The sequence below is a fragment of the Eretmochelys imbricata genome, chromosome 15 (genome assembly GCF_965152235.1).
Source record: "Eretmochelys imbricata isolate rEreImb1 chromosome 15, rEreImb1.hap1, whole genome shotgun sequence".
NCBI lineage: Eukaryota > Metazoa > Chordata > Testudines > Cheloniidae > Eretmochelys > Eretmochelys imbricata.
In genome coordinates, this window is record NC_135586.1 from 14,946,110 (window position 1) to 14,960,980 (window position 14,871).

A 14,871-nucleotide genomic window follows, 5' to 3' on the forward strand; every position below is an offset into this window, starting at 1 on the left:
AGTTAGAGCAGTGGTTGTGCAACACCAGAGTGCTAGAATGGGGGGGGAGACACCTACAGTACCCTTATCAGCAAGGTTGTGAATTTGAGCTTGCCTATACCATTAGCCATCTTAAACAACCCTTTATGAGAAATGCAGCTATTGATGGTTTGAATGCTTAAAGCCTATTACTTTCAGCCTTTCCAAATATGGCTGCTAGTTTCACATGCAGGTGTAGGGTTTTCCTACTCTAACATGCTCCTGTTTTGAAGGAGGCAGTTGTGTGCCTTGTGTTCCGTTCTTGAATACTGGAGTGTGTAGAAGTGATGGGGAGGCAGTGCTCCAAGATACACTGAATGATTTACAGCAGAGGATCGTTTACTAGTTCTTTTGGTAGCTTCCAGGGGTTGAGTTTCTCCTATACTTAGCTCTGCTTAGTTTACATAGCTCCACTTTTGGGAAAGGCCCCACAAAAGACTACAGTCCAGTATTAAGCTAGGCTACAGTACAACTGAAGTACAGTAAAGGATGCAAGTCTAGGCTGGGCACTTCATGAAGCCCATGACTAAGTTTGTTCCCAAGATGTGAATGGATAAACAAATGCATCTAAAACGTATATAGCGGAGACCCCAGACGAATAAAAAGTTTAGGGCACTGTGTTCATAGCATAAAAGTTAGTTTCACCTGGAACTCGCAAGACACTCTGCAAATGGTAGAAGAACTGCCTGATACTTTTATTTTCCTCATTCACTCCTCAGAATATCTACAGGGGGAAAGTACAGTGTAAGTATTAAGTCCAAAGTACTCTGGACCTACTACAGTGCAGGTAATGTAGAGGGGAGGGCAGTGATCAAAGGCCTAGTCTAGCTTTGACAGTTGACGTTTTGGTACCATCACTGTTGGTAGATGCAACTCCCCCTGCCAAAAAAATAATCAAGACTACAACCACAGTGTACACCAGTTTTACATTTATAATTGGACTTTTATAATATTCATGATTAGCACAAAGTTCATAACCATAAATTATACATTGTTATCTAATTTCAGTACATAAAACGTTAATGATATATGTATTTGAAGAGTGGCACAAAGGAATACAGCTCTGTTGGCATTCTCAAAGAAAAAGGTGAACGGTGGATGTGCCATTTATACTACAGCACAGCAAAACCAAGATTTGCCAAACTCTATCAGATCAGATGACACTGCTTCTAGTTGCCAGTCAGGGTCAGGAATTTGAGTCAGCCCAAGATGGTGGAGCAGAAAACCTTAATTCCAGCATCAGAGTTAATAAAGGCGCAAAACCAGGATTATATCCCTTTCCACTACCTCAAATATTTTAGCACTATATCCCTCCCCCATCCTGACACTGCACTCTTTGAATCATTGTTACCTTAGCATATGCTCATAGTACTCTGGCAGCCCACGCACACACATTCCTGCTCCGTTTAACTTGCCATACATATAGCTGAGATTTCCTTTTGTACCATTTAATGTCAAATGAGTAACATGCTCTCCCATCTTGTTAAAGAAAAAAGCATCTGGGAAGTTTGCTTGCTCTCCGGTATGATCAGATTTATTCTCTTTCAGTAATTAAGACTCAAACCTACCCCAGAAGGTACAGAACAGGCTCAATCTGCCCCCCCAAGAACTTTCTGCAAAAAATTTCCCCCATGTTCCTCCAAACAATTTGCAGAGTACTTAAATATTCCATAGCCCATTCTCCTTTTTGCATACAACATTGCAAACGAAATGGGGTAGTCAGATTTAAACAAACTTCTAACAGTCCACCAGTAAGATGCTGCTGAACTCAATTCTGAACATCCATGCTACCTACTTAGTAGCTTCAGCTACAGTACTTTAAAGCTTTAACGACTTGGTGCCAGGTGATTCCCCAGCACAACCACTGCTGGCAATGGGTTTGCAGCAAGGAACATGCACTCCTTCTTCCCCCTGGCCCCAAGTAGTTATTGCTGTATTTGGAGTTTTAGATAAATAGTGTCTCGACTTCAGCCAAGAGTCTTGCAACATAATTAACAAAAGCTGCCTTTGGAGGTTGAAATGTAACTGGACAATAGCAATAAATAATGGTAACAGGTATCCTCTGGAAATCTTCTCACTGAGTGGGACAGCAAGTATTCAACCAACCGAGGGGTCATCTGTGCCTTTAGGACCATTGTAAACTTCTCCAAGAAGTTAGCAGGACAGGAAGGGAGAAAAAAAACAGACTGTAGATCTGTCAAAGAGCTAGTTACATATTGAAACCATAAACAGGTGGCTGGGTGAATCCTGGAGCTGTGTATCCATATGGGAAGTTGGCCTGGGGAGGTACTGCGCTGGGGCCTGCTGTTAACATTAGCTGCTGGCCTGGAAAGGGAAGAAGGAGTTTGTTTAAACAAAGCTTTGCAAATGCCTGGAATTAAAAAAAAAAAAAAAAAAAAAAAGAGATGAGGTGGTGTTAAACTGCCCAGACTTTAGAATGGCTATATAGCTGGTTAACAAGTATTTTTGTATTATAACAAACAAGATAGAAGAACCTAAACTATACCTCCTCTATGGAGGAGAGGACACAATGATGTGAAAACAGGTTATCTAGCTTTTCTTGCCAGACAGATTTAGAGCAATTCACAGTACCTAGAGCTCGGTGAAATTCTGACTAAGACTTCAAGCCCCCAACGCCCACCCCCACCAAAATAAAAAAACCTTAATGACACCAACACGTGTCATGAATGTGTGTCCATTTAGAAAAAGCCTACAAGAATTTATAAAAACCAAACACAGAAAGTGTCGTTTCAACATTTCAGAAAGAAATGTTGAGAAATGGAAAAACCAAAAGTTTCAAAATTTGCTTTTTAAAATAAAAATGTTTAAAATGCTCAAAATCAGAACAAAGCGTCTTGTTTTGGGTCAGAGTGTTAGACCCAAAGAGAATTTTGGGTTTTTGAAATCGCCAATGTAATGAAAAATACATTATCTGCCCATCAATGCCAGTGTAAGGTGAGGTAGGAGGTGTGGGTGGAAAATTAAGGGTATCAATTTAGTTTGAAACAGCTACACAGCCTCCCAATAATACAGATTGATTCCTTGAAACACAAAAACAATTTATATTGTTAGGACTCATGCATGGTCAAATTTTTGACCAAAGCAATTCAAGCTATTGAATTTTCAGCAGCTTGTGTACGTGTACCACCACAGATTGCAAATGCATCTTCTGAACGCCAATAGCGCACATGCCTCATGCAGATCAACTCAGTGATAACCTTTCTATTGGAGAGTGGACCACAGAGCTTTCCCTGCCTCAGAGCTGCTTCAAGTCAGTGCTAGTGAGCAGAATCTACCTTGTCACAAGAACAACCTATGAAGCAGCCTTCTGCAGAGTCCATTCTGAAAGAGACCTTCCATTTACCTGCTCAACACGAGGTCTTTCTAGACCAGGCCATTTAAAAAAAAAAAATCCATTCACTGTTTGGAAGTCTGCCTTTCCACTTGACAAATCAATCTCTTTGAAAGGTATCAGACAGGAAGTACAAGGAAGAATTAGTTTCTTCTGGAAATCCAGAGGAGAGACTCTGGGAGCCCAAAAGCCATGTGTAATTGCATTCACCCAATGGCTCCTTCTCCCTTCCCCCACCACTGAAATACTTGGGATTTATGCTTTGTCTAAAGGAGTGGTATGGTAAAGGGTGGAATAAGCCAAGTTGGATTGTTTCAGCTAAAGTACTGCTACTCATTCAAGTTTTTAAACTTTAAGTGTTGCACAAAACTTTCCAGCATATTAAGTACAACTAGACAGTTATCCAGGATAAGGGCTCCAAGTAGTGTTCCCTAGCAGGGAGAAGACAAACTGCTTCAAGTTGACTGGAGATGGAGGATATCCATATTACAGATAGGTCTCCTTATGCTGGGCTTTTGTCACTTTCCTGTGGCCTAACTTAATATCTTGCTAGCAATAAAATAAAAATAAGACACCAAGTCTTTCACCTACCAAATACTATTGGAGTGGGTTCAGCTACTTGTTCCTCTTCTTTCCTTAGGCTTTCAGAAGCATCAAGTTTATCCACCTATGTTATAAAGTGAACAGGAGAGGTGTATGAAGGCCTTGCCTAAGTTATGTGCCACCTCTTAGTGGTAGGTCTCATACCAAATGCTTCAAGTCTTAAAGGGTTGCCCTTGCAAATCTTATTTTGAAGCCATTAGAACATACTTGTGTGTTCCAAGTTGTCCATGGGGTCTAAAACCCAAAAGGAGGGGAGACTAATTCTGCAATAAGCATCAATATTTCCTTAGCTAAATACAACGAAGTCCACTATCTGAAGTACAGGTGTAATGCTTAGTAGCACTTGCTCTCCATCCATTGATAATGTTGTGTCCTGCAACACAAGCTGCCAATTTCCATTTCAGAGCTTCAGTGCCAAGTCTGCAGGAAGAACTCTCTGGCAGACAGCTGCTGACTAACCACATCTTCAATTAGAAATTCTGAAAACACACGCCTACAGTACGTTTGCCTCTGGAAACCATATATCATGAAGCATGGTTTGACTAATCAATGCTGTATCTTATGTAAAGTGAATAGATCTAGTACAGCAAATAGTAAGCTCTGTTCACAATTTATTGGCACACCAGATAACTTTTAGGAATAGGCTACAGAGCCAATATTATAGGTATATTGCTTTAAAATATTCTCACTAATTTAGAGGTAGTTTATTTTCTTTTAGAGGGCAATGCAATCTCCTAGGACTTCAATGGGAAGACAGTTTGATGTGGTCTTACAGGGGGAACTGGCTGAAGCTACAAGTACAGCACAAAGTCTTTATTTTGCTCTATACACACCTAGTTTAGTCTTTGATATCTTAGACAGCCACTGCTTACCACCACAATAAAACTACTAGCACTAAAATCCCTAGCTATGAATTCTAGGGGGGTGGGGGGGAGGAAGGAGAGGAGTTCCTAGTAGCAGGTCCTCTGCTCTGGAACTCCTTTTTACCCGATAGATTCATTTACATGTGCTATGACAAGGGAAGCATGTCTGGAATGGCCTGGTCAGCTAGCACCCATGCCCCCCCAAATTTGATGCCTACTGAAGTATCACACCTTCAGAGTTGCCAACTTGGGACTGAAAAAATAGGACCTTTGTTAAATAAGATGGATGCTTATAACTTTTTAAGTGCAATCCACAGCATAACTAACATCTATCCAGAAATAGTGGATATTACTCCCTCTAGAGGGAAGCAACAGTATTCAGCCTATGTGACAGGAAGTACAGAATTTATCAAATTTAAGTAAAGGAAGCCCATTTTCTAATTCCACAAACTAAATTAGTTTCACTGCACATCAGACTCACCATGCACATTTCGCTTTTTTTTTTTTGGGGGGGGGGGGGGCGGGGTGTGAGAGTCTAGCATTTAGTAGATAATGGTCACCTGTAAATCCAGCCAGCAGTTTAAAGTTACTATTTAAACCTCATTTTTTATTTGAGAAATCCACTGCCCCACTCTTACATGCAAGTGGCTTAGACTTAGTTTTATTTGAAGCTATTGTGCTGAAATTCTGAAGATTTTGCATACAAAAGATCAGTCCAAAGCAGCTTCTGAGCATGCAGACAAGAGTCTCTGCTGGGAAGCTTTGTCCTGCCAAGTCAGGGGCCATCACTTCTCTAAAAAGAGATCATACTACTTTGTATGGTAAGCTGCTAGACTTGTTTACATGTAGCCTGAGTAAAGCAGAACACTTGGGAATCAGTTATCTAGATATTTCCTCCCTCTTCACAACTGATCTTGCAGCATAGTAAACCAGAAGGTCACAGGATTCCTATAATGGGCTATCTACAACAAAAAAAATCAGACAGGAGTTAAGGATGGACTCATGGCAAAAAAAAATTTTTTTTGAATCATTAGCCCAAATGCTTATTAACAGTGTTCAGTGATTAGTTTTCCCCAGCTGAAAGTGAGCTAAGTCTGGCTGGATTCCCAAGTTGCATGTGAGAAGCTGTCTTTCTACAGCATTAGAAGTTAATAGGAAACAGACAAAAAGATTATGCTGCTCTTCTGGCAGAAGCTACAACTAGGTTCCAGTAAGAATCCTAGGATATATATTAAGGACACAAATGAACACAAAGTTTAAAATCAGACTGTCACCTTATTAAACAGCCCATCAACCTGCAAGAAAGTTCAGAAGGGAATACTTATCAAGCGAGTATTAAAAAAACAAATCTGAAGCAAAAAAAGCCACAATCAAAACATTGGGACAATAAAGGCAAGAGATATTTAGAGCTCAGAAAATCATTTAGTCACTATTTTACAGTGCACAAGTTACATACATGGATTAGATATTACATCTTACTTACAATTGCAGACAGCTTATTTTGGCAGGTTACTTGGTAATTAAACAGCATACACAGACTCACCATATATATAACTTGCATTTATCATGTAAATGGCATGTCTTAAACCACAGCAACTCCACCAGCACATAGTATTTGCCATGTACTTAAATCATGAATTTCCATGCATGGACAGTATTTGCACATTTGTGCACTGTAAAGTAAAACGTTACCCATGTTAAGGTAGAAAAGTGACTTCCACCTTGTGTTGATGTGGAGCCATGTATCTCCTCAGTATCTACAGGAAAGTAGCACTTATTTTCTCCTAGCTTTACATTTGTGATAAGTCAGTTTTGTTTCAGTCTGTGGGATTTAGCAACTCCATATTTGGAGACAGATAGCTATGACTACTACGGGCAAGATCCCCCTGCCTCCCCAGTATAGCTCTATTGAAGTGGTACAACTATGATTTACATCAGCTGAGGCTCTTGCCCCAAGGAGATAAAGCCTGAAGTTGCATTCATGTTGACAGTGGCTCCTTCCCCTCTGGACAGGTCACACAAACATGACCTGAACTACTGAAATGTCTCAGTAACACTGATGCTACAATTTCAGCAGAATGCAGAAAGCTTACAAGTTAAATATGAATCCACTGTGTATATATTAGCCTGAAACATTCTGTAGTCCCATAGGTCTACAACTATAGAGTCTATGTAGATGTATTCCCATAGTTCCTGATGTGGGAGGGCTTCAGAAGGCTAGCTACTTCACGAAGTACTACCCCACTATTCCCATGAAGAGAACTAGTTAGGTCTCAGGCAAGACGACTGTGGCATCCTAAAATTAAGTTGGTAGGAGGCAGAGGAATGGTAAGAGACATCACATTTTGAAAGCTCCTGAGCCTAGGTTTTAAGAAAAAACTAACCCTTGTAGTTTTATGTAAAAGCTGGAAGGCAAAAGTAAATGGTTGGAACACTACAGAGAAATAGACTGCCCTTGTATTCAAGAAAAACAGCATGCATAGAATTAGCCCTTTTTGCTCGGAGTCTCGATTCACAGTTCCTAGAAGGATAGATAGCAGCTAGAGAAACAGTTCAGTTTAGTCTTATCAATTAAGAGTTATAGCCTCAAAGCATCAGGTTTAATTCTGATTGGTTCATTATTATGTACTATGTAGCATGATCACTGAGGTGTGCTGAAGTTTATGTACCTCCACCTCAAACTGGTCTTTCTAGAACAGAGTTCAGTATCTCAACAATCCATGAACATGGTCTTACCTAGCTCAGTTTGGACAATGCTAAAACATGCAAGAAACTAGTACAAAGCACTACTTTTCTTTTTACAAAGTAGTGAGTCTTTCAACAGAAGCAATACTCACTTTGGTAAGGTACTCCCTCATCACCTGGATGAAATAAGGCATTGCAAAGTCCATGATGTTATGCCTCCATGCCAGCTCAAGGACCACATCCGGGTGCAGCAAGTCATAGCATGCAAAGAGAGAGGCTGCAAAACACTCCTGTTTGCCTTCCTCCAGGAACCACTGGAGCAGCTTCTCTGCCAGCTCTGCATCTTTGGATTCTGCAGCATACTGCATGGCATCCTACAAGTGAAATGCCACATACTTTAAGAGTTACCACCTGGCCACCTCAAAACTATTCCACACACCCCCCTCAGCAAATTCTGCAGACAGGTTTCCCCAAGTGAGGTAGTTTGCAGCCTTTGGCATTCTCCTGCCTTAAGATCAGCCAAAGGCTAATGTAATTGGTTTCCAAGTGAGTATTTTTAAATTCAGGCCACTGGTTCTGTGCACTAGTAGTCAATGCCTGCAGTATTGATCATTGACTGATGTCAGTTAAACTAAAGCAGTGGCTCAACCTTTCCAGACTACTGTACTCCTTTCAGGAGGCTGTTTTCTGAGATGTGAGGGTAAGTGCTTGCTTACAAAATCAAAAACCAGAAGTCACACTATTACTGAAAAATAGCTTATTTTCTCATATTATAAAATGATTGGAATATATACACACACCAGACCCTCGCTAGAATGTGGGATATGGGATCCATGCCAAGTACTGCGTTATAGCGGGGACAGTGTTAAAATGAAATTAAATTAAATTACTGTACACAGTAAATGTCACATCCATAAAGTATAGAAAACCTTAGAAAATAAACTCCTACTTGAAGGAAACAGTGAATGAGAAAAAGTCTGCATTAGAGATTTAAAGGAGACATTACAATAAACTAGTCTAGTTCTTAAAGTCAGAGTTGCTTGTGTTTCTTGCTGCTGTGCTGCTTCCACTTAGCGGACTGCAAAAGACTATGTAGCTGCATAATTTTTTATAGGCTCAATGTCTTGCCTCTCGAACCATCTCAAAGCAGTCTAAGCCAGCTACAGTCGCAGTTGACATTGGAACGCCTACTTCATCTTCCTCTTCTTCCATGGCAAAGGCCAATTCTTCAGCTTTTGGACTGTTTAGTCATACTGCCTGAAGAATTTGGTCATCCATTAGTCTTTCAGCAACAGGACAAAAGTCTTCTGCTTCATCATAGCCTCTTATCCAGGACTCTATATTGAGACAGAACAGTTACCCTGAGCCCAGACAGTTGCTGGCACAACTCCTGCATCCACTCCATGTCTGTTCTTCCAACTTCCTCCTCTATAAATCCCCCGTCAGACTGATCTGCTTTCTTCATTTTATTCCAGGAGCAGGTGGCCAAACAACTCAGTCCCACCATCCAAGAGCGGTTTACTGTTTGTGTGTAATACATTCCAGGAACCACCAATGTAAAAGTCTTCTATAGTCAACTTCAGAAAAAAAAAGTGAGACAACTCACTATCATTTGTCATACCAAGTTCTGTCGATAGTGTTGCTTAAAAATGGCGATAACACCTTGATCAAGCAGCTAGATTTTGGAAGTAGTGTTTTTAGGTAAGTATTCAACCCAGATTCTACCATCACGGATTCCGAGTCTTTCAGCCGGAGGATGTGCTGGACAGTTGTCGAGCAAAAGACTGGCCTTTTCTTCTAAGCGTTTTTCCTGCAAATGCTTTTGCACAGAAGGGACAAATTTGGTGAAGAACCATTGTTCAAAAATATCTTTTGGTCATCCAAGAATTTTTGGAGTTCTTGTACGAAAATGGCAGGCAATTCATTTGCATGATGAAAGCACTGAGGCATGTAAGACTTTCCAATGCACAATGGTTTTAATTTATGCTTTCCTGTTGCATTCATGCAAAACAATAAAGCAAGGTGATCTTTTGCCTGTTTATATCCTTCTTACGTTCACCTGTTCTGACAGCCAGGGTTTTATCGGGCTACATTTTATAATAAATTCCTGTTTTGTCTGCATTGTAAACTTGTTCCTCCGAGTAACTCTCTGCCTGTACAACTGCACGGCATCGGCATCAGAGCGTTTTTCTCCCAAAATGGCAATCCGAGAGATTGTCTCTTTTCTGAAATCTCCATAGCCAACCTACACTTGCCTTAAAATTGCTGAATTCACCAGTAAGTTCCCAGTCGAATTTTTCCACTTGCATCTCTATAAACAGAGCAGACCAGAGATCGGAATGCCTTTCTGCTGTTCTTGCACAAGCCACATGTACATTGGCATCATTTGCTAAACAGGCTCATTTTCTTTGAAGGACATACATTCATAACCTGGATGAAGAGTAAGTTCTAAGCTGGTTAGCATTCTTTAGCTGTGATATTGGCATTAACGAGTCCACCTTTCATGGATGGCGAATCTTTGTTTGGGTTTCACCATTTCTAAGTCATTCAATGATGATGTCCCATTTCTCCTGCACTGAGTAAGCCTTCCTTTTGCCTGATATTTTTGTCATCTTTCTAAAGACAAATACTGTACCTGTAAATTTTTATTACATTACATTTGTATGGAGTTCCCAGCCTACAGCAATCTTAGGGCTTGTCTACACTACTGCGCGGGGTCAATCTAAGATACGCAACTTCAGTTAAGTTAATAGCTGATGCTCTCCCATCAGAACAAGGCGCACATGTGCAGTCGGAGTCGACAGGAGAGTGCTCAGCAGTCGATTCATTGCATCTATACTCGTATTGTATGGCACTTAAATATGGGATCCATGTCCATGACTGCATTATATCCAAATTTGTGTTCTATTGATAAGCATTCTAGCGAGGGTCCAGTGTATTGAACTTATTTTCCAGTGTATAGTATACAGAGTAGCATAAACAAGTCATTCTGTATGAAATTTTAGTTTGTACTGACTTTTCTAGTGCTTTTTTTGTAGCCTGTTGCAAAACTGTGCAAAACTAGGCAAAAGATATCTAAATGAGTTGATGTACCCCTCGAAGATCTCTGCGTACCCCCAGGATTACATGTACCCCTGGTTGAGAGCCACTGAACTAAAGCATTTACAGGAGAACCCAAGAATGGCCAGCACAGCTTCATGTACAAGATGCCAGGTAGTCCATGATTATACAAAAGCATTAGATGGTCATGGAGATGCTCCATTCTACCTGGCATAGGATCATAGAATATGCTTATAGACCATAGATTAGCTAGAGAGTTATCAGTATCCATTTTAAAAATCAGATTTTGTCAACTTGACTTTTCATCAGTTAATGGGATTTATAACAATAAATACTGGTTGCTGGCATTAAAGGAAGCAAGTCAGATGAGATTAAGACACTTCCTCCAAGAACTAAAAATGAGGTTGTGATGTTGCACTCTATAGGATTTTATAGAAATATGCTAATGAGTGAACAGAATGTAACTGAAATATGCTTCAGGCAAAAACTTATGATCTACTGACTGTGGTCATCCTATTTGCATAGGATGTATCATTCTTGTATCTGAAACTAGAAATATGAAGTAACTGAGGTCCTATTGTAATTATGCAAAGTGTGGGCCATTAATGGTGGTTTGGAATCTTGATGGCTCCCATCAACTAGGACAATTGGTTGCAAGTAAACAGCCATTTACAAGCCTTCCTGTGAGTCAGGCCAGGAAGAATGAAGGCTTGGGGGTCTCACAGGACATGCGACCATGTCACCTGGTACTGGAATCCATCTTAAACCTGGTGCTTTTCCATTTAAAAGGAGGGGTGGGGACAGAGACAAAACTCCCGCCTTGTGCCAAAGCTATATAAAGGGAGTGGAACAGAAAAAAGGAGGCTCCAGTCATGAGAAATCCCCTAGTTACCACCTGAGCTGGAGCTAAAAAAAAAAACTACCAGTGGAAAGGATTGGGCCTGGACTAGGAAGGAGTCTAGTCTGAAAGCAGCTTATTTGAACATCTGAGGGTGAGATTTTATCTGTAATCAGTTTCTTACTGTGTTTTATTTTGCTTGGTAACTTACTTTGTTCTGTTACTTGGAACCACTTAAATCCTACTTTATATTTAGCAAAAGTGATTTTATTAATTAACTAACCCAGAGTAGGTAATTAATACCTGGGGGAGCAAATAGCTGTGTATCTCTGTATCTGTGTTATAGAGGATGGACAATTTATGAGTTTACCCTGTATAAGCTTTATACAGAGAAATACATTTGGGGTTTGGATCCCATTGGGAGCTGGGTGTCTGGGTGCTGGAGACAGGAGCACTTCAGCTGTTTTCAGTTAAGTCTGCAACTTTGGGGCATGTGGTTCAGACCCTGGGTCTGTGTTGGAACAGACTGGTGTCTGGCTCGACAAGGCATGGTTCTGGAGGCCCAAACTGGCAGAGAAAACTGGCTCAGAGGTAGTCTCATCACATCAAGTGACAGTTCCAAGGGGCTTTCTGTGATTGAACCAGTCACAGAGGTCTGTCCTAGACAGATTGTGTATGGGTGCGAGTAAGGTGTTTTAAAAAAGCAGTAAACTTTAGTTTCTGGCATCTGAGTGCAATCTTTGTACTGACATTTTAAAATAGGGATGATGCCAATATGCAAAGTCACTATTAGAGAGTCTTCAACACAAAAATCAGAAGTGGCTTAGTCTAACCTGTCATTACGGTTGGTAGGTTTACAGGGCCTTCAAGTGCTTCCCTCTACAATGTCCTGCCCCAAAGAGGTTGGCAAAGGCAGAGCCATTAGTTCCATCTTGGGTTCAAGTCTCAGAAGACAAAGGTGTGTTCAGACTTGCGCATATGAGACGAACTAGTGTTTTTTGCTTCAGGTACATACAGTGCTTGTGCTGTACCTCCACTGAATATAACTATCCACATCACATACTGTTTTGTACTTAAGTTTTAATGGAGGCTAGAGCCTCAGTAATGGCACACTGATTCAACTACATCAGGGCTCCCCATCTGAAGTACAATTTTACAAGATTTTTTTTTTTGGTAAACACAGAAAGTGTACTCCTGTCAAGTGAGCATCCTAATCAGCACTAGTTTGTTACAAGATAACCACCTATGAAAAAAAAAGTCAGGTGTGTGAAAAGGAATTTAGTTCTAATCCTAAATTTGTAGGAATTTTGCAAAGGCAGGTGCAATCCATGCTACAGTGACAGTGCAGAAAGCTCACTGCTGCTTAGTTTGGAGGTGCCTTTTAGAATAACCTCTTCCATACCATTAAAAAAGGGAAATGTTCAATGTTAACTGACCTTGTAGAGACGATCCTTCTTACAGAGCTCCACACTCTGTTTCCAACGATTATTACCCTTGTACAAGTAGGCTGCGATACGCCTAAATTCAATCAACTCATGTTTCTCCAAGCGCTGAGCTAGTGTGATGTTATCAAAGTTATCATATGCATCAATAGATGCTCTCAACCCCTATTAGAGAAAAATTCTGTTAGCTATCAGAACAGCAAGTAAGTTTGACCACCACTGGAGAAACAAAAAAAAAAAAAAAAAAAAAAACTAGAGAAGTATGGCTAGCATGAATTAACTTCGGTTTTGGGGGCTGCTAGTTCTAGGTTACTACAGTATGGACATGGCTGCATTCTAGCTGTTCAGATTAGAAAATTTCTAAAGAGAGGCATTTGCTCCAAAGGAGTCAGTCCCCCAAGCTTAAAGAAAGCCATGATGTTGGTTTTGCCTAAAGGGATTACTGAAGTACAGAAAAACCAATACAAGTGTTAAGTGTTCCATTAGCAGTGGACAAGTTACGCAGACTTAAGTAACTGGTCTGTCTCCCTAGTCCACTTGACACGGAAGCCTGCAACCTGTCACATACACAAGGTGTTTTCTTTTTAACTAGACCCCCATATGGCTGCACACACATAGTGTGCCAAGATGTAACAACTCTATTCTAATGCTGTCTAGAGAGAAGTAACTTTAGAAGGAATCTGCTATTTATGTGAGAAGTGTTGTAGGGTATTTCTACTTATCACATGTAGAGAGCATTTACCTCATCCCAACCCTTGAAATATATTTGGCCATAGCTGCTATTCCTCCAGAAGAGGTGGACTTACCCCGTCCCCTTTACATTCCAGCCAATACCTTTCAATCAAGTCAGTTTGAGACCAAGGTGAATAATTCTTACAATGTACAAAACGTGGCTGATTAACAAAGAGCAGGCATGTAAAGAGAAAGGAGAGTAAATTTGCACACCAAGGTGTTGTAGACCTGCTGTAACTCAACTGTATGGGAGACTCACCTGATAATCCTCCTCCTCCGTCAGGAGATTGTTTAGAGCCTCATTGACTCCTTTGTTGTTGTGGTTCTGGACTGAACGCAGGTAAGGCTTTACTAGAGGCAGCTGATTAACCTGGAAGCAGAATAGCAGTAAGAACATATTAGATTAAGAGTATGCTTTGAAGGAAATGGAATACTCTAGAGAGGCGGGCTCTCCAGTTTAGCACTAGCCTGGTTTTAAGCCAGCCCAAAAAAAAAAAGTCTAGTATAGCTGCCAGTGGCTCAGATATTAGGCCAATTTTATCCTTTAATTGCTGGCATAGGAGAGCTAGACAGTCAGGATTTAAATTTACAGAAGATATTTGGACCCATTTCCCATAACCATGTGGCCTACACAGACTGCGGAACAGCCCTATTCCAAGTGATTTGATGAGCAGTAGCAGCATGCTTGCTACTGCAAGAGGCGGATACATCTTCTAGACCCCAAAGTCTTCATCTGAGGGCAAGGACAAGAACGCACTAAGAAATCCTGAGGAACACAGAGTTGAGTTTCTATACCTGATCCATTTATGGATGACTATAGCTCACCTTTGAGAAAAAGCTGACTGTCCTGGTATGATCCAGCCGTGGAGATAATACGAGCAGAAGATCATTGATCAATAGAGGTTTGTAGTCCAAATAGAACTGCAGGGCTTTGTAATACAGTTCCACATTGGCCACCTGGATAGGGAAAACACTGATTTGATCAAAGGCTGCCTCTGCATCTGAAAGTTTAACTATATTGCAGGGAAATTGAAATATCAGATAAAAGTGTCAACTCTGCAAAGTCTAAATGTCAGATTTCTGTTTGAGTGCTGGCCATGTACACAAGTACAATATGAAAGCAAACTTCTCACTTAGATGGCTAGTACTTGTCAGCTTCCTGCTCTGCCTGATTCCAAGAATCTGTACAAGATTCAGATCCCAACGTGTGTGGGGGGGTGGGGAGAGGAGCTAGGCACAGGAAGCCCAGAAGAAGAGAGCTCAGCAGCTTCCTGCTTA

At 40.8% G+C, this 14,871-nt stretch overlaps 1 protein-coding gene across 1 annotated transcript in view; it reads right to left on the reverse strand.

Moving 5' to 3' along the window:
• Positions 1–943: 943 nt before the first annotated feature.
• Positions 944–14,871, reverse strand: part of CLTCL1 (clathrin heavy chain like 1) — a 59,141-nt gene continuing 45,213 nt past the window's right edge. Inside the window, exons 27-33 of the mRNA XM_077835089.1 lie at positions 14,419–14,550; positions 13,853–13,963; positions 12,856–13,026; positions 7,674–7,895; positions 6,111–6,131; positions 3,962–4,037; positions 944–2,343 (exon numbers count right to left, since the gene is read on the reverse strand). Of these exons, the coding sequence (XP_077691215.1) occupies positions 2,228–2,343; positions 3,962–4,037; positions 6,111–6,131; positions 7,674–7,895; positions 12,856–13,026; positions 13,853–13,963; positions 14,419–14,550 (849 nt within the window). The 3' untranslated portion in view covers positions 944–2,227. The remainder of the gene's footprint in view (positions 2,344–3,961; positions 4,038–6,110; positions 6,132–7,673; positions 7,896–12,855; positions 13,027–13,852; positions 13,964–14,418; positions 14,551–14,871) is intronic.